General features: G+C 43.6%; 1 protein-coding gene across 1 annotated transcript in view; it reads left to right on the top strand.

The window, feature by feature from the left end:
* Nucleotides 1–19,061, top strand: part of plekhh1 (pleckstrin homology, MyTH4 and FERM domain containing H1) — a 338,941-nt gene that overhangs the window by 261,463 nt on the left and 58,417 nt on the right. The window contains exons 22-23 of the mRNA XM_086003678.1: nucleotides 9,716–9,871; nucleotides 12,605–12,702. Of these exons, the coding sequence (XP_085859804.1) occupies nucleotides 9,716–9,871; nucleotides 12,605–12,702 (254 nt within the window). The remainder of the gene's footprint in view (nucleotides 1–9,715; nucleotides 9,872–12,604; nucleotides 12,703–19,061) is intronic.

The raw sequence follows: 19,061 nt of genomic DNA, 5'->3' as shown, positions 1-19,061 counted from the left end.
GTTGGGGGTTCGATGCTCTGTGAGTACCTCAGCGCTCTGTTCTATCCAGAGTTTGGAGTTAGATGCTCTGTGAGTACCTCAGTGCTCTGTTCTATCCAGAGTTGGGGGTTAGATGCTCTGTGAGTACCTGAGTGCTCTGTTCTATCCAGAGTTAGGAGTTAGATGCTCTGTGAGTGCCTCAGTACTCTGTTCTATCCAGAGTTGGGAGTTAGATCCTCTGTGGTGCCTCAGTGCTCTGTTCTATCCAGAGCTGGGAGTTAGATGCTCTGAGTACCTCAGTGCTCTGTTCTATCCAGAGTTGGGAGTTAGATGCTCTGTGTGCCTCAGTGCTCTGTTCTACCCAGAGTTGGGAGTTCGATGCTCTGTGAGTACCTCAGTGCTCTGTTCTATCCAGAGTTGGGAGTTAGATGCTCTGTGAGTACCTCAGTGCTCTGTTCTATCCAGAGTTAAGAGTTAGATGCTCTGTGAGTACCTCAGTGCTCTGTTCTACCCAGATTTGGGAGTTAGATGCTCTGTGAGTGCCTCAGTACTCTGTTCTATCCATAGTTGGGAGCTAGATGCTCTGTGAGTACCTCAGCGCTCTGTTCTATCCAGAGTTTGGAGTTAGATGCTCTGTGAGTACCTCAGTGCTCTGTTCTATCCAGAGTTGGGGGTTAGATGCTCTGTGAGTACCTGAGTGCTCTGTTCTATCCAGAGTTAGGAGTTAGATGCTCTGTGAGTACCTCAGTGCTCTGTTCTATCCAGAGTTGGGAGTTAGATGCTCTGTGAGTGCCTCAGTACTCTGTTCTATCCAGAGTTGGGAGTTAGATGTTCTGTGAGTACCTCAGTGCTCTGTTCTATCCAGAGTTGGGAGTTAGATCCTCTGTGAGTGCCTCAGTGCTCTGTTCTATCCAGAGCTGGGAGTTAGATCCTCTGTGAGTGCCTCAGTGCTCTGTTCTATCCAGAGCTGGGAGTTAGATGCTCTGAGTACCTCAGTGCTCTGTTCTATCCAGAGTTGGGGGTTAGATGCTCTGTGAGTGCCTCAGTGCTCTGTTCTACCCAGAGTTGGGAGTTAGATGCTCTGTGAGTACCTCAGTGCTCTGTTCTATCCAGAGTTGGGAGTTAGATGCTCTGTGAATGCCTCAGTGCTCTGTTCTATCCAGAGTTGGGAGTTAGATGCTCTGTGAGTGCCTCAGTGCTCTGTTCTATCCAGAGTTGGGAGTTAGATGCTCTGTGAGTGCCTCAGTACTCTGTTCTATCCAGAGTTGGGAGTTAGATGCTCTGTGAGTGCCTCAGTGCTCTGTTCTATCCAGAGTTGGGAGTTAGATGCTCTGTGAATGCCTCAGTGCTCTGTTCTATCCAGAGTTGGGAGTTAGATGCTCTGTGAGTACCTCAGTGCTCTGTTCTATCCAGAGTTGGGAGTTAGATGCTCTGTGAGTGCCTCAGTGCTCTGTTCTACCCAGAGTTGGGAGTTAGATGCTCTGAGTCCCTCAGTGCTCTGTTCTATCCAGAGTTGGGAGTTAGATGCTCTGTGAGTACCTCAGTACACTGTTCTATCCAGAGTTGGGAGTTAGATGCTCTGTGAGTACCTCAGTGCTCTGTTCTATCCAGAGTTGGGAGTTAGATGCTCTGTGAGTGCCTCAGTGCTCTGTTCTATCCAGAGTTGGGAGTTAGATGCTCTGTGAGGACCTCAGTGCTCTGTTCTATCCAGAGTTGGGAGTTAGATGCTCTGTGAGTGCCTCAGTGCTCTGTTCTATCCAGAGTTGGGAGTTAGATGCTCTGAGTACCTCAGTGCTCTGTTCTATCCTGAGTTGGGAGTTAGATGCTCTGTGAGGACCTCAGTGCTCTGTTCTATCCAGAGTTGGGAGTTAGATGCTCTGTGAGTACCTCAGTGCTCTGTTCTACCCAGAGTTGGGAGTTAGTTGCTCTGTGAGTGCCTCAGTGCTCTGTTCTATCCAGAGTTGGGAGTTAGATGCTCTGTGAGTGCCTCAGTGCTCTGTGCTACCCAGAGTTGGGAATTAGATGCTCTGTGAGTGCCTCAGTGCTCTGTTCTATCCAGAGTTGGGAGTTAGATGCTCTGTGAGTACCTCAGTGCTCTGTTCTATCCAGAGTTAAGAGTTAGATGCTCTGTGAGTACCTCAGTGCTCTGTTCTATCCAGAGTTGGGGGTTAGATGCTCTGTGAGTACCTGAGTGCTCTGTTCTATCCAGAGTTAGGAGTTAGATGCTCTGTGAGTGCCTCAGTACTCTGTTCTATCCAGAGTTGGGAGTTAGATCCTCTGTGGTGCCTCAGTGCTCTGTTCTATCCAGAGCTGGGAGTTAGATGCTCTGAGTACCTCAGTGCTCTGTTCTATCCAGAGTTGGGAGTTAGATGCTCTGTGTGCCTCAGTGCTCTGTTCTACCCAGAGTTGGGAGTTCGATGCTCTGTGAGTACCTCAGTGCTCTGTTCTATCCAGAGTTGGGAGTTAGATGCTCTGTGAGTACCTCAGTGCTCTGTTCTATCCAGAGTTAAGAGTTAGATGCTCTGTGAGTACCTCAGTGCTCTGTTCTACCCAGATTTGGGAGTTAGATGCTCTGTGAGTGCCTCAGTACTCTGTTCTATCCATAGTTGGGAGCTAGATGCTCTGTGAGTACCTCAGCGCTCTGTTCTATCCAGAGTTTGGAGTTAGATGCTCTGTGAGTACCTCAGTGCTCTGTTCTATCCAGAGTTGGGGGTTAGATGCTCTGTGAGTACCTGAGTGCTCTGTTCTATCCAGAGTTAGGAGTTAGATGCTCTGTGAGTACCTCAGTGCTCTGTTCTATCCAGAGTTGGGAGTTAGATGCTCTGTGAGTGCCTCAGTACTCTGTTCTATCCAGAGTTGGGAGTTAGATGTTCTGTGAGTACCTCAGTGCTCTGTTCTATCCAGAGTTGGGAGTTAGATCCTCTGTGAGTGCCTCAGTGCTCTGTTCTATCCAGAGCTGGGAGTTAGATCCTCTGTGAGTGCCTCAGTGCTCTGTTCTATCCAGAGCTGGGAGTTAGATGCTCTGAGTACCTCAGTGCTCTGTTCTATCCAGAGTTGGGGGTTAGATGCTCTGTGAGTGCCTCAGTGCTCTGTTCTACCCAGAGTTGGGAGTTAGATGCTCTGTGAGTACCTCAGTGCTCTGTTCTATCCAGAGTTGGGAGTTAGATGCTCTGTGAATGCCTCAGTGCTCTGTTCTATCCAGAGTTGGGAGTTAGATGCTCTGTGAGTGCCTCAGTGCTCTGTTCTATCCAGAGTTGGGAGTTAGATGCTCTGTGAGTGCCTCAGTACTCTGTTCTATCCAGAGTTGGGAGTTAGATGCTCTGTGAGTGCCTCAGTGCTCTGTTCTATCCAGAGTTGGGAGTTAGATGCTCTGTGAATGCCTCAGTGCTCTGTTCTATCCAGAGTTGGGAGTTAGATGCTCTGTGAGTACCTCAGTGCTCTGTTCTATCCAGAGTTGGGAGTTAGATGCTCTGTGAGTGCCTCAGTGCTCTGTTCTACCCAGAGTTGGGAGTTAGATGCTCTGAGTCCCTCAGTGCTCTGTTCTATCCAGAGTTGGGAGTTAGATGCTCTGTGAGTACCTCAGTACACTGTTCTATCCAGAGTTGGGAGTTAGATGCTCTGTGAGTACCTCAGTGCTCTGTTCTATCCAGAGTTGGGAGTTAGATGCTCTGTGAGTGCCTCAGTGCTCTGTTCTATCCAGAGTTGGGAGTTAGATGCTCTGTGAGGACCTCAGTGCTCTGTTCTATCCAGAGTTGGGAGTTAGATGCTCTGTGAGTGCCTCAGTGCTCTGTTCTATCCAGAGTTGGGAGTTAGATGCTCTGAGTACCTCAGTGCTCTGTTCTATCCTGAGTTGGGAGTTAGATGCTCTGTGAGGACCTCAGTGCTCTGTTCTATCCAGAGTTGGGAGTTAGATGCTCTGTGAGTACCTCAGTGCTCTGTTCTACCCAGAGTTGGGAGTTAGTTGCTCTGTGAGTGCCTCAGTGCTCTGTTCTATCCAGAGTTGGGAGTTAGATGCTCTGTGAGTGCCTCAGTGCTCTGTTCTACCCAGAGTTGGGAATTAGATGCTCTGTGAGTGCCTCAGTGCTCTGTTCTATCCAGAGTTGGGAGTTAGATGCTCTGTGAGTACCTCAGTGCTCTGTTCTATCCAGAGTTAAGAGTTAGATGCTCTGTGAGTACCTCAGTGCTCTGTTCTACCCAGAGTTGGGAGTTAGATTGTCTGTGAGTGCCTCAGTACTCTGTTCTATCCATAGTTGGGAGTTAGATGCTCTGTGAGTACCTCAGTGCTCTGTTCTATCCAGAGTTGGGGGTTCGATGCTCTGTGAGTACCTCAGCGCTCTGTTCTATCCAGAGTTTGGAGTTAGATGCTCTGTGAGTACCTCAGTGCTCTGTTCTATCCAGAGTTGGGGGTTAGATGCTCTGTGAGTACCTGAGTGCTCTGTTCTATCCAGAGTTAGGAGTTAGATGCTCTGTGAGTACCTCAGTGCTCTGTTCTATCCAGAGTTGGGAGTTAGATGCTCTGTGAGTGCCTCAGTACTCTGTTCTATCCAGAGTTGGGAGTTAGATCCTCTGTGAGTACCTCAGTGCTCTGTTCTATCATGAGTTGGGAGTTAGATGCTCTGAGTACCTCAGTGCTCTGTTCTATCCAGAGTTGGGAGTTAGATGCTCTGTGAGTGCCTCAGTGCTCTGTTCTACCCAGAGTTGGGAGTTCGATGCTCTGTGAGTACCTCAGTGCTCTGTTCTATCCAGAGTTGGGAGTTAGATGCTCTGTGAGTACCTCAGTGCTCTGTTCTATCCAGAGTTAAGAGTTAGATGCTCTGTGAGTACCTCAGTGCTCTGTTCTACCCAGATTTGGGAGTTAGATGCTCTGTGAGTGCCTCAGTACTCTGTTCTATCCATAGTTGGGAGCTAGATGCTCTGAGTACCTCAGCGCTCTGTTCTATCCAGAGTTAGGAGTTAGATGCTCTGTGAGTACCTCAGTGCTCTGTTCTATCCAGAGTTGGGAGTTAGATGCTCTGTGAGTGCCTCAGTACTCTGTTCTATCCAGAGTTGGGAGTTAGATGTTCTGTGAGTACCTCAGTGCTCTGTTCTATCCAGAGTTGGGAGTTAGATCCTCTGTGAGTGCCTCAGTGCTCTGTTCTATCCAGAGCTGGGAGTTAGATCCTCTGTGAGTGCCTCAGTGCTCTGTTCTATCCAGAGCTGGGAGTTAGATGCTCTGAGTACCTCAGTGCTCTGTTCTATCCAGAGTTGGGAGTTAGATGCTCTGTGAGTACCTCAGTGCTCTGTTCTATCCAGAGTTGGGAGTTAGATCCTCTGTGAGTGCCTCAGTGCTCTGTTCTATCCAGAGCTGGGAGTTAGATGCTCTGAGTACCTCAGTGCTCTGTTCTATCCAGAGTTGGGAGTTAGATGCTCTGTGAGTACCTCAGTGCTCTGTTCTATCCAGAGTTGGGGGTTAGATGCTCTGTGAGTACCTCAGTGCTCTGTTCTATCCAGAGTTGGGAGTTAGATGAGCCACGCGCAAATTGGCATAGGGACAAGCAGATCTGAGTGATAAATGTGTGGCTCAAATAGTGGTGTTGGAGGAAGGGCTTTCGATTCCTGAGGCACTGGCAGCAGTACTTGGGAAAGCGGGAGCTGTTCCGTTGAGACGGTCTCCACTTAAACCGGGCTGGGACCAGTGTCCTGGCGATCTGAATAACTAGGGCTGTAGATAGGAGTTTAAACTAAAAGCGGGGGGTGCGGGTCAGGTGAGGGGAAATTTAGAAATCTAAAGAGCAAAGTCAAGGCAATGGAGCAGTGTAGTGATTTGGGTAAAGATAAGCAGAGTGTGACAGGAAGGGACAGAGAGTTTAACGGTAATAGTGCATCAGCGAATAAGGTGAAAGAAGGGAATAATGGTGAGAGATTAAAATTAAAGGCTCTTTATCTGAATGCACAAAGCATTCGTAACAAGGTAGACGAATTAGTGGCACAAATAGTGATAAATGGGTATGATCTAATAGCCATTACAGAGACATGGTTGCAAGGTGACCAGGGTTGGGAACTAAATATTCCAGGGTACTTGACTTATTGAAAAGGCAGGCAGACTAGAACAGGAGGGTTGGGGTGGGGCGGGGAGGCAGTGGGGAGGGTAGCCTTGCTAACTAAGGATGACACATGGACAGTAGTGAGAAAGGATCTTGGCTCAGAAGATCAGGAACAAGAATCAGTATGGGTGGAGATAACAAATAACAAGGGGCAGAAAACAATGGTGGTAGTAGTTTATAGCCCCCCCCCCCTAACAGTAGCTATACCATTGGACAGAGTATTAGTCAAGAAATAATAAGAGCTTGTAACAAAGGTAATACAATAATTGTGGGGGACTTTAATCTGCGTATAGATTGGCCAAATCAAATTGGCAAGGGTAGTCTGGAGGACGAGTTCATGGAATATATTAGAGACCGTTTCCTAGAACAATACGTCATGGAACCAACCAGGCAACAGGCTATTTTAGATCTTGTTTTGTGTAATGAGATAGGGTTAATTAGTAATCTTATAGTAAAGGATCCTCCAGGAAAGAGTGATCATAATATGATAGAATTTCACATTGAGTTTGAAAGTGATATTCTTATTCAGACACTAGAATCTTAAACATAAACAAAGCCAATTACGTAGGTATGAGGGGCAAGTTGGCTAAGATAGATTGGGAAATTAGATTAAAAGGTATGACAGTAGATAAGCAGTGGCAATCATGTAGAGAAATATTCCAAAATTGTCAAAGAATATACATTCCATTGAGAAATAAAATCTCCATGGGAAAAGTGAGCCATCCATGGCTAACTAAAGAAGTTAAAGATAGTATTAGATTAAAAGAAGAGGCTTATAATGTTGCAAAGAATAGTAGTAAGCCTGAGGATTGGGAGAGCTTTAGAAACCAGCAAAGGATAACCACAAAATTGACAAAAAGGGAGAAAATAGAATATGAGAGTAAATTATCAAGAAATATAAAAACAGATTGTAAGAACTTCTACAAGTATGTAAAAAGGATGAGAGTAGCAAAAGTAAGTGTTGTTCCCTTAGAGGCTGAGACAGGAGAAATTATACTGTGGTACAAGGAAATGGCAGAGGCTTTAAACAAATATTTTGTATCTGGCGTCACAGTAGAAGACACAAAAAGTATACCAAAAATAGCGGGGAACCAAGGGGCTAATAACAGCAAGGAACTTAAAGTAATTAATATCAGTAGAGAAAAAGTACTTGAGAAACTAATGGGACTAAAAGCCAACAAATCCCCTGGACCCAATGGCCTACATCCTTGGGTTCTAAAAGAGGTGGCTGCAGAGATCGTGGATGCATTGGTTGTGATCTTCCAAAATTCCCTAGATTCATGGGAAAGTTCCAGCGGATTGAAAGGTAGCAAATGTAATTCCGCTATTCAAGAAAGGAGGGAGAGAGAAAACAGGGAACTACAGGCCAGTTAGCCTGACATCAGTCGTCGGGAAAATGCTGGAATCCATTATTAAGGAAGTGACGACAGGATACTTAGGAAAATCATAATATGATTAGGCAGAGTCAACATGGTTTTATGAAAGGTGAATCGTGTTTGACAAATTTATTAGAGTTTTTTGAGGATGTAACTAGCAGGGTAGATAAAGGGGAGCCAGTGGATGTAGTATATTTGGATTTCCAAAAGGCATTCGATAAGGTGCTACATAAAATGTTGTTAAGCAAGATAAGGGCACACATGGGGTTGGGGGTAATGTATTAGCATGGATAGAGGGTTGTTTAACAGACAGAAAACAGAGAGTAGGAATAAACGGGTAATTTTCAGGTTAGCAGGCTGTAACTAGTGGGGTGCCGCAAGGATCAGTGCTTGGGCCTCAGTTATTTACAATCTTTATTAATGACTTAGATGAAGGGACCGAGTGTAATGTATCCAAGTTTGCTGATGATACAAAGCTAGGTGGGAAAGTAAGCTGTGAGGAGAACACAAAAACCTAGAAATTCAGTAGCGCCCCGTTTGGGGCGTTAGCCTCGCCAGGGCGCTAAAAGTAGCGCCCCGGAAGTAGTCGCGGCCGCCCGCCGGAAATTCACTTTGCGCGGCGCTACTCGAGGCGCCCCGCATCCCTCTTGGGGCGCTGCAGCTGAAGATTGTGGCACAACGTGCCGCAGCGCCACACGCTGCGGCACGGCGCGCTGTGGTACTGCAGGCCTTCCTCCCCTTCTTAAAGGGGAGGGGCCTTCTGCAGCGCGATCGAGGATCGCGAGTGCGGCAAAAGAGCCCGGCACCGAGGAGAAGTGCCGGGCTCTTGGAACGCAGTCGGCACTCCGCGGGGGGGGACGGGCTCAGGAGGCCGTGGACGGCAGCACGGAGAGGTGCTGGCAGGCGGCCAGCAAAAAAAATGACCGCCCCGCACCTTCTTTAATTAGCGCCTCTACTGCCGCAGGTAGGCCCCCTGAACCGGTCGCAAATAGCGTCCGGCGTTAAAGCAGGGGGCGCAACAAAATATCACAATCAGGGCGGTAGCGGGGCGCTGCGCACACCGATGACGTCATCGGTAGCGGCGCAGCACTAACGGCAAGCGCTGCCATTAGCGTTCTGCTAAATTTAGCGGGAGGCGTGGCCAGTGGCTTCCGACCCACCTAGCGCCCTCTTAAGGCGCTAATGGGTGGCGCAGCCCACTGAATTTCTAGGCCAAAGAGTCTTCAAAGGGAAATAACAACAGAAAATGCTCTTCAAAGGGATATAGGCAAGTTAAGTGAGTGGGCAGTAAGGTGGCAGGTGGAGTATAATGTGGGAAATGTGAGGCTATTTACTTTGGTAGGAAGAATAGAAAAACAGAATCTTTTTTAAATGGTGAGAAACTATTAAATGTTGGTGTCCTTGTGCAAGAAACAGAGAGAGTTAGCAGCAGGTACAGCAAGAAATTAGGAAGGCAAGTGGCATGTTGGCCTTTATTGCAAGGGGGTTGGAGTACAAGAGTAAGGAAGTCTTGCTACAGTTGTACAGGGCCTTGGTGAGACCACACCTGGAGTACTGTGCACAGTTTTGGTCTCCTTATTTAAGGAAGGACATACTTGCCTTAGAGGCGGTGCAACTAAGGTTCACTAGATTGATTCCTGGGATAAGAGGGCTGTCCTATGAGGAGAGATTGTGTAGAATGGGCCTATACTCTCTGGAGTTTAGAAGAATGAGAGGTGATCTCATTGAAACATATAGGATTCTGAGGGGGATTGACAGGGTAGATGCCGAGAGGTTGTTTCCCCCTGGCTGAAGAGTCTAGTACAAGGGGGCACAGTCTCAGGATAAGGGGTCGGACATTTAAGACTGAGATGAGGAGGAATTTCTTCACTCAGGGGGTGGTGAATCTTTGGAATTCTCTGCCCCAAAGTGTTGTGGATGCTCAGTCGTTGAGTATATTCAAGGCTGAGATAGATGGATTTTTGGAATCCAGAGGAATTAAGGGATATGGGGATAGGGCAGGAAAGTGGAGTTGAGATCGATGATCAGCCATGATCTTATTGCATGGCGGAGCAAGCTCAAGGAGCCGTATGGCCTACTCCTGCTCCCAATTCTTATGTTCTTATGTAGATGGTCGGTGAGCAACTCAATGCTCTGTTCTACCCAGAGTTGGGAATCTGTTTGTTGTGTCCAGATTTTGGGATGCTCTGAAACACAGCCATTAACATATTACATAGCATGTTAGACCACAAAAAACGGGTCTCCTCTCCACTTACTTAATCATCATATTTTATTCAGGTTGTGGGGTTTGATGGATCCACCACAGTCGAGGAATTCTTGCACACACTCAACCAGGAAATAGGGATGAGAAAGCCATCGCATTCGGGATTTGCACTTTTCACAGATGATCCTTCTGGCAAGGATTTGGAACACTGTCTGCAGAGCAACGTAAAGGTGAGGTGATTCTAAACCACCGCACGGGTTCATCTACAGAGAACCTGGGAGTCTCCCCACCTGTGTCTCCAATATACCTGGCATTATAACCCTCTCATATACCCGACACAACTCACTGCACATCACGCTAATACACCCCACACCCCTCAGTGTAACTCTGATAGAGCCCACACCCCTCACTGTAACACTGATATACCCCACACCGCTCACTGTAACACTGATATACCCCACACTCCTCACTGTAACACTGATATACCCCACACCCCTCACTGTAACACTGATATACCCCACACCGCTCACTGTAACACTGATATACCCCACACTCCTCACTGTAACACTGATATACCCCACACCCCTCACTGTAACACTGATATACCCCACACCGCTCACTGTAACACTGATATACCCCACACCCCTCACTGTAACACTGATATACCCCACACCGCTCACTGTAACACTGATATAGCCCACACCCCTCACTGTAACACTGATATACCCCACACACCTCACTGTAACATTGATATACCCCACACACCTCACTGTAACACTGATATACCCCACACACCTCACTGTAACACTGATATACCCCACACACCTCACTGTAACACTGATATAGCCCACACCCCTTACTGTAACACTGATAATACACCACACCCCTCACTGTAACACTGATATAGCCCACACCCCTCACTGTAACACTGATATACCCCACACACCTCACTATAACACTGATATACCCCACACCCCTCACTGTAACATTGATATACCCCACACACCTCACTGTAACACTGATATACCCCACACCCCTCACTGTAACACTGATATACCCCACACCCCTCACTGTAACACTGATATACCCCACACACCTCACTGTAACACTGATAATACCCCACACCCCTTACTGTAACACTGATAATACCCCACACCCCTCACTGTAACACTGATATACCCCACACCCCTCACTGTAACACTGATATACCCCACACACCTCACTGTAACACTGATATACCCCACACCCCTCACTGTAACACTGATATACCCCACACACCTCACTGTAACACTGATATACCCCACACCCCTCACTGTAACACTGATATACCCCACACCCCTCACTGTAACACTGATATACCCCACACACCTCACTGTAACACTGATATACCCCACACCCCTCACTGTAACACTGATATACCCCACACACCTCACTGTAACACTGATAATACCCCACACCCCTTACTGTAACACTGATAATACCCCACACCCCTCACTGTAACACTGATATACCCCACACCCCTCACTGTAACACTGATATACCCCACACACCTCACTGTAACACTGATATACCCCACACCCCTCACTGTAACACTGATATACCCCACACACCTCACTGTAACACTGATATACCCCACACCCCTCACTGTAACACTGATATACCCCACACCCCTCACTGTAACACTGATATACCCCACACACCTCACTGTAACACTGATAATACCCCACACCCCTTACTGTAACACTGATAATACCCCACACCCCTCACTGTAACACTGATATACCCCACACCCCTCACTGTAACACTGATATACCCCACACACCTCACTGTAACACTGATATACCCCACACCCCTCACTGTAACACTGATATACCCCACACACCTCACTGTAACACTGATATACCCCACACCCCTCACTGTAACACTGATATACCCCACACCCCTCACTGTAACACTGATATACCCCACACACCTCACTGTAACACTGATATACCCCACACCCCTCACTGTAACACTGATATACCCCACACCCCTCACTGTAACACTGATATACCCCACACCCCTCACTGTAACACTGATATATCCCACACACCTCACTGTAACACTGATATACCCTACACCCCTCACTGTAACACTGATATACCCCACACACCTCACTGTAACACTGATATACCCTACACCCCTCACTGTAACACTGATATACTCCACATCCCTCACTGTAACACTGATAATACCCCACACCCCTCACTGTAACACTGATATACCCCACACACCTCACTGTAACACTGATACACCCCACACACCTCACTGTAACACTGATAATACCCCACACCCCTCACTGTAACACTGATATACCCCACACACCTCACTGTAACACTGATATACCCCACACACCTCACTGTAACACTGATATACCCCACACCCCTCACTGTAACACTGATATACCCCACACCCCTCACTGTAACACTGATATATCCCACACACCTCACTGTAACACTGATATACCCCACACACCTCACTGTAACACTGATATAGCCCACACACCTCACTGTAACACTGATATAGCCCACACCCCTCACTGTAACACTGATATACCCCACACCCCTCACTGTAACACTGATATAGCCCACACCCCTCACTGTAACATTGATATAGCCCACACACCTCACTGTAACACTGATATAGCCCACACCCCTCACTGTAATACTGATATAGCCCACACCCCTCACTGTAACACTGATATAGCCTACACCCCTTACTGTAACACTAGAATCTGATCTGTTGATTCGAGCAAACTGGCACAAAATCGAACAGTATTCTGTGTTAATGCTGCGATCTGGTCACTGTAGTATGCATGCAGTTCGCTGTTAACCAGAGGCAGTGAGCAGTTATGTAATGATATCTCACTGTGCTGATCCAGGGCCATTATCAGTGATACACATTTTTATTATTATTTCTTGAAGATTTGTGATGTCATTTCCAAATGGGAGCAGGCCCTGAAAGAACTTCACCCTGGGAAATATGAAAGCAACAGGATTGTGCGACTGATATACAAAAGCAGGTAAGACCACCGACCAACATATGTTACTAGAAATGCACAGTGCTGTATCTCTGTATTTATAATATACACAGTGCTGTATCTCTGTATTTATAATATACACAGTGCTGTATCTCTGTATTTATAATATACACAGTGCTGTATCTCTGTATTTATAATATACACAGTGCTGTATCTCTATTTATAATATACACAGTGCTGTATCTCTGTATTTATAATATACACAGTGCTGTATCTCTGTATTTATAATATACACAGTGCTGTATCTCTATAATATACACAGTGCTGTATCTCTATTTATAATATACACAGTGCTGTATCTCTATAATATACACAGTGCTGTATCTCTATTTATAATATACACAGCGCTGTATCTCTATAATATACACAGTGCTGTATCTCTATTTATAATATACACAGTGCTGTATCTCTGTATTTATAATATACACAGTGCTGTATCTCTGTATTTATAATATACACAGTGCTGTATCTCTCTATTTATAATATACACAGTGCTGTCTCTCTATTTATAATATACACAGTGCTGTATCTCTGTATTTATAATATACACAGTGCTGTATCTCTGTATTTATAATATACACAGTGCTGTATCTCTCTATTTATAATATACACAGTGCTGTATCTCTATTTATAATATACACAGTGCTGTATCTCTGTATTTATAATATACACAGTGCTGTATCTCTATTTATAATATACACAGTGCTGTATCTCTGTATTTATAATATACACAGTGCTGTATCTCTATTTATAATATACACAGTGCTGTATCTCTGTATTTATAATATACACAGTGCTGTATCTCTATTTATAATATACACAGTGCTGTATCTCTCTATTTATAATATACACAGTGCTGTCTCTCTATTTATAATATACACAGTGCTGTATCTCTGTGTTTATAATATACACAGTGCTGTCTCTCTATTTATAATATACACAGTGCTGTATCTCTGTATTTATAATATACACAGTGCTGTATCTCTATTTATAATATACACAGTGCTGTATCTCTATTTATAATATACACAGTGCTGTATCTCTATTTATAATATACACAGTGCTGTATCTCTATTTATAATATACACAGTGCTGTATCTCTATTTATAATATACACAGGGCTGTCTCTCTATTTATAATATACACAGTGCTGTATCTCTGTATTTATAATATACACAGTGCTGTATCTCTCTATTTATAATATACACAGTGCTGTATCTCTATTTATAATATACACAGTGCTGTATCTCTCTATTTATAATATACACAGTGCTGTATCTCTCTATTTATAATATACACAGTGCTGTATCTCTATTTATAATATACACAGTGCTGTATCTCTCTATTTATAATATACACAGTGCTGTATCTCTCTATTTATAATATACACAGCGCTGTATCTCTATTTATAATATACACAGTGCTGTCTCTCTGTATTTATAATATACACAGTGCTGTCTCTCTATTTATAATATACACAGTGCTGTATCTCTCTATTTATAATATACACAGTGCTGTATCTCTCTATTTATAATATACACAGTGCTGTATCTCTGTATTTATAATATACACAGTGCTGTATCTCTATTTATAATATACACAGTGCTGTCTCTCTGTATTTATAATATACACAGTGCTGTCTCTCTATTTATAATATACACAGTGCTGTATCTCTCTATTTATAATATACACAGTGCTGTATCTCTATTTATAATATACACAGTGCTGTATCTCTCTATTTATAATATACACAGTGCTGTATCTCTCTATTTATAATATACACAGCGCTGTATCTCTATTTATAATATACACAGTGCTGTCTCTCTGTATTTATAATATACACAGTGCTGTATCTCTGTATTTATAATATACACAGTGCTGTATCTCTATTTATAATATACACAGTGCTGTATCTCTGTATTTATAATATACACAGTGCTGTATCTCTCTATTTATAATATACACAGTGCTGTATCTCTGTGTTTATAATATACACAGTGCTGTATCTCTCTATTTATAATATACACAGTGCTGTATCTCTGTATTTATAATATACACAGTGCTGTATCTCTCTATTTATAATATACACAGTGCTGTATCTCTCTATTTATAATATACACAGTGCTGTATCTCTGTGTTTATAATATACACAGTGCTGTCTCTCTTTTTATAATATACACAGTGCTGTCTCTCTATTTATAATATACACAGTGCTGTATCTCTGTATTTATAATATACACAGTGCTGTATCTCTGTATTTATAATATACACAGTGCTGTATCTCTGTATTTATAATATACACAGTGCTGTCTCTCTGTATTTATAATATACACAGTGCTGTATCTCTCTATTTATAATATACACAGTGCTGTATCTCTGTATTTATAATATACACAGTGCTGTCTCTCTTTTTATAATATACACAGTGCTGTCTCTCTATTTATAATATACACAGTGCTGTATCTCTGTTTATAATATACACAGTGCTGTATCTCGCTATTTATAATATACACAGTGCTGTCTCTCTATTTATAATATACACAGTGCTGTCTCTCTATTTATAATATACACAGTGCTGTATCTCTATTTATAATATACACAGTGCTGTATCTCTATTTATAATATACACAGTGCTGTCTCTCTATTTATAATATACACAGTGCTGTATCTCTGTATTTATAATATACACAGTGCTGTATCTCTATTTATAATATACACAGTGCTGTATCTCTATTTATAAATATACAGTGCTGTATCTCTGTATTTATAATATACACAGTGCTGTCTCTCTATTTATAATATACACAGTGCTGTATCTCTCTATTTATAATATACACAGTGCTGTATCTCTCTATTTATAATATACACAGTGCTGTATCTCTCTATTTATAATATACACAGTGCTGTCTCTCTATTTATAATATACACAGTGCTGTCTCTCTATTTATAATATACACAGTGCTGTATCTCTATTTATAATATACACAGTGCTGTCTCTCTATTTATAATATACACAGTGCTGTATCTCTATTTATAATATACACAGTGCTGTCTCTCTATTTATAATATACACAGTGCTGTATCTCTGTATTTATAATATACACAGTGCTGTATCTCTGTATTTATAATATACACAGTGCTGTATCTCTCTATTTATAATATACACAGTGCTGTATCTCTAGTTATAATATACACAGTGCTGTCTCTCTATTTATAATATACACAGTGCTGTATCTCTATTTATAATATACACAGTGCTGTATCTCTATTTATAATATACACAGTGCTGTATCTCTATTTATAATATACACAGTGCTGTATCTCTGTGTTTATAATATACACAGTGCTGTCTCTCTATTTATAATATACACAGTGCTGTATCTCTATTTATAATATACACAGTGCTGTATCTCTACTTATAATATACACAGTGCTGTATCTCTCTATTTATAATATACACAGTGCTGTATCTCTATTTATAATATACACAGTGCTGTATCTCTATTTATAATATACACAGTGCTGTATCTCTATTTATAATATACACAGTGCTGTATCTCTATTTATAATATACACAGTGCTGTATCTCTCTATTTATAATATACACAGTGCTGTATCTCTATTTATAATATACACAGTGCTGTCTCTCTATTTATAATATACACAGTGCTGTATCTCTATTTATAATATACACAGTGCTGTATCTCTATTTATAATATACACAGTGCTGTATCTCTCTATTTATAATATACACAGTGCTGTATCTCTATTTATAATATACACAGTGCTGTATCTCTCTATTTATAATATACACAGTGCTGTATCTCTATTAATAATATACACAGTGCTGTATCTCTATTTATAATATACACAGTGCTGTATCTCTATTTATAATATACACAGTGCTGTATCTCTATAATATACACAGTGCTGTATTTCTGTATTTATAATATACACAGCGCTGTATCTCTATTTATAAATATACACATGGTGCTGTTTCCTAATATTTGTAATATGTACACACACAATGCTGTACCGTTTGTTTATATGATGTATCCCTCTGTTATCTTTTGGTACTCCCCATCATTGCAGATGCAGGACAGTCACACTAACTGTTCACCAATATCCCACTGACTTTACACTGGGCGATTATACTTGGCATGTTCTCACAACGCCCCTTAGTGGCCACACGATGATATATGTGGTTACAAATGTACAATTCTTCAAATAACCAATCTGTGAGAGACCCTGAATAAATACTGCAGGATATTCCCCCACTCACCATACTCTGACCCTGAATAAATACTGCAGGATATTCCCCCACTCACCAGACTCTGACCCTGAATAAATACTGCAGGATATTCCCCCACTCACCAGACTCTGACCCTGAATAAACACTGCAGGATATTCCCCCACTCACCAGACTCTGATCCTGAATAAATACTGCAGGATATTCCCCCACTCACCAGACTCTGACCCTGAATAAATACTGCAGGATATTCCCCCACTCACCAGACTCTGTGACCCTGAATAAATACTGCAGGATATTCCCCCCACTCACCAGACTCTGTGACCCTGAATAAATACTGCAGGATATTCTCCCCACTCACCAGACTCTGACCCTGAATAAATACTGCAGGATATTCCCCCACTCACCAGACTCTGACCCTAAATAAATACTGCAGGATATTCCCCCCACTCACCAGACTCTGACCCTGAATAAACACTGCAGGATATTCCCTCACTCACCAGACTCTGTGACCCTGAATAAATACTGCAGGATATTCCCCTCACTCACCAGGCTCTGACCCTGAATAAACACTGCAGGATATTCCCCCACTCACCAGACTCTGACCCTGAATAAACACTGCAGGATATTCCCCCACTCACCAGACTCTGACCATGAATAAACACTGCAGGATATTCCCCCACTCACCAGACTCTGACCCTGAATAAATACTGCAGGATATTCCCCCACTCACCAGACTCTGACCCTGAATAAATACTGCAGGATATTCCCCCACTCACCAGGCTCTGTGACCCTGAATAAATACTGCAGGATATTCCCCCCACTCACCAGACTCTGACCCTGAATAAATACTGCAGGATATTCCCCTCACTCACCAGGCTCTGACCCTGAATAAATACTGCAGGATATTCCCCTCACTCACCAGACTCTCTGACCCTGAATAAATACTGCAGGATATTCCCCCACTCACCAGACTCTGACCCTGAATAAATACTGCAGGATATTCCCCCACTCACCAGACTCTGACCCTGAATAAATACTGCAGGATATTCCCCCACTCACCAGACTCCGAGACCCTGAATAAATACTGCAGGATATTCCCCCACTCACCAGACTCTGACCCTGAATAAACACTGCAGCATATTCCCCCACTCACCAGACTCTGACCCTGAATAAACACTGCAGGATATTCCCCCACTCACCAGACTCTGACCCTGAATAAATACTGCAGGATATTCCCCCACTCACCAGACTCTGACCCTGAATAAATACTGCAGGATATTCTCCCCACTCACCAGACTCTGTGACCCTGAATAAACACTGCAGGATATTCCCCCACTCACCAGACTCTGATCCTGAATAAATACTGCAGGATATTCCCCTCACTCACCAGGCTCTGACCCTGAATAAATACTGCAGGATATTCCCCTCACTCACCAGGCTCTGACCCTGAATAAATACTGCAGGATATTCCCCTCACTCACCAGGCTCTGACCCTGAATAAATACTGCAGGATATTCCCCCACTCACCAGACTCTGACCCTGAATAAATACTGCAGGATATTCCCCCACTCACCAGACTCTGACCCTGAATAAATACTGCAGGATATTCCCCCACTCACCAGACTCTGACCCTGAATAAATACTGCAGGATATTCCCTCACTCACCAGACTCTGACCCTGAATAAATACTGCAGGATATTCCCCTCACTCACCAGACTCTGACCCTGAATAAATACTGCAGGATATTCCCCTCACTCACCAGACTCTGTGACCCTGAATAAATACTGCAGGATATTCCCCTCACTCACCAGACTCTGACCCTGAATAAATACTGCAGGATATTCCCCCACTCACCAGACTCTGACCCTGAATAAATACTGCAGGATATTCCCCTCACTCACCAGGCTCTGACCCTGAATAAATACTGCAGGATATTCCCCCACTCACCAGACTCTGACCCTGAATAAATACTGCAGGATATTCCCCCACTCACCAGACTCCGAGACCCTGAATAAATACTGCAGGATATTCCCCCACTCACCAGGCTCTGACCCTGAATAAATACTGCAGGATATTCCCCCCCCCACTC

This window comes from Somniosus microcephalus, chromosome 12 (assembly GCF_052327205.1).
Source record: "Somniosus microcephalus isolate GS21.2 chromosome 12, FLI_Smic_1.0, whole genome shotgun sequence".
NCBI lineage: Eukaryota > Metazoa > Chordata > Chondrichthyes > Squaliformes > Somniosidae > Somniosus > Somniosus microcephalus.
The sequence above is the reverse complement of the archived record's forward strand: the minus strand, read 5'-3'. Positions and strand labels throughout refer to the sequence as shown.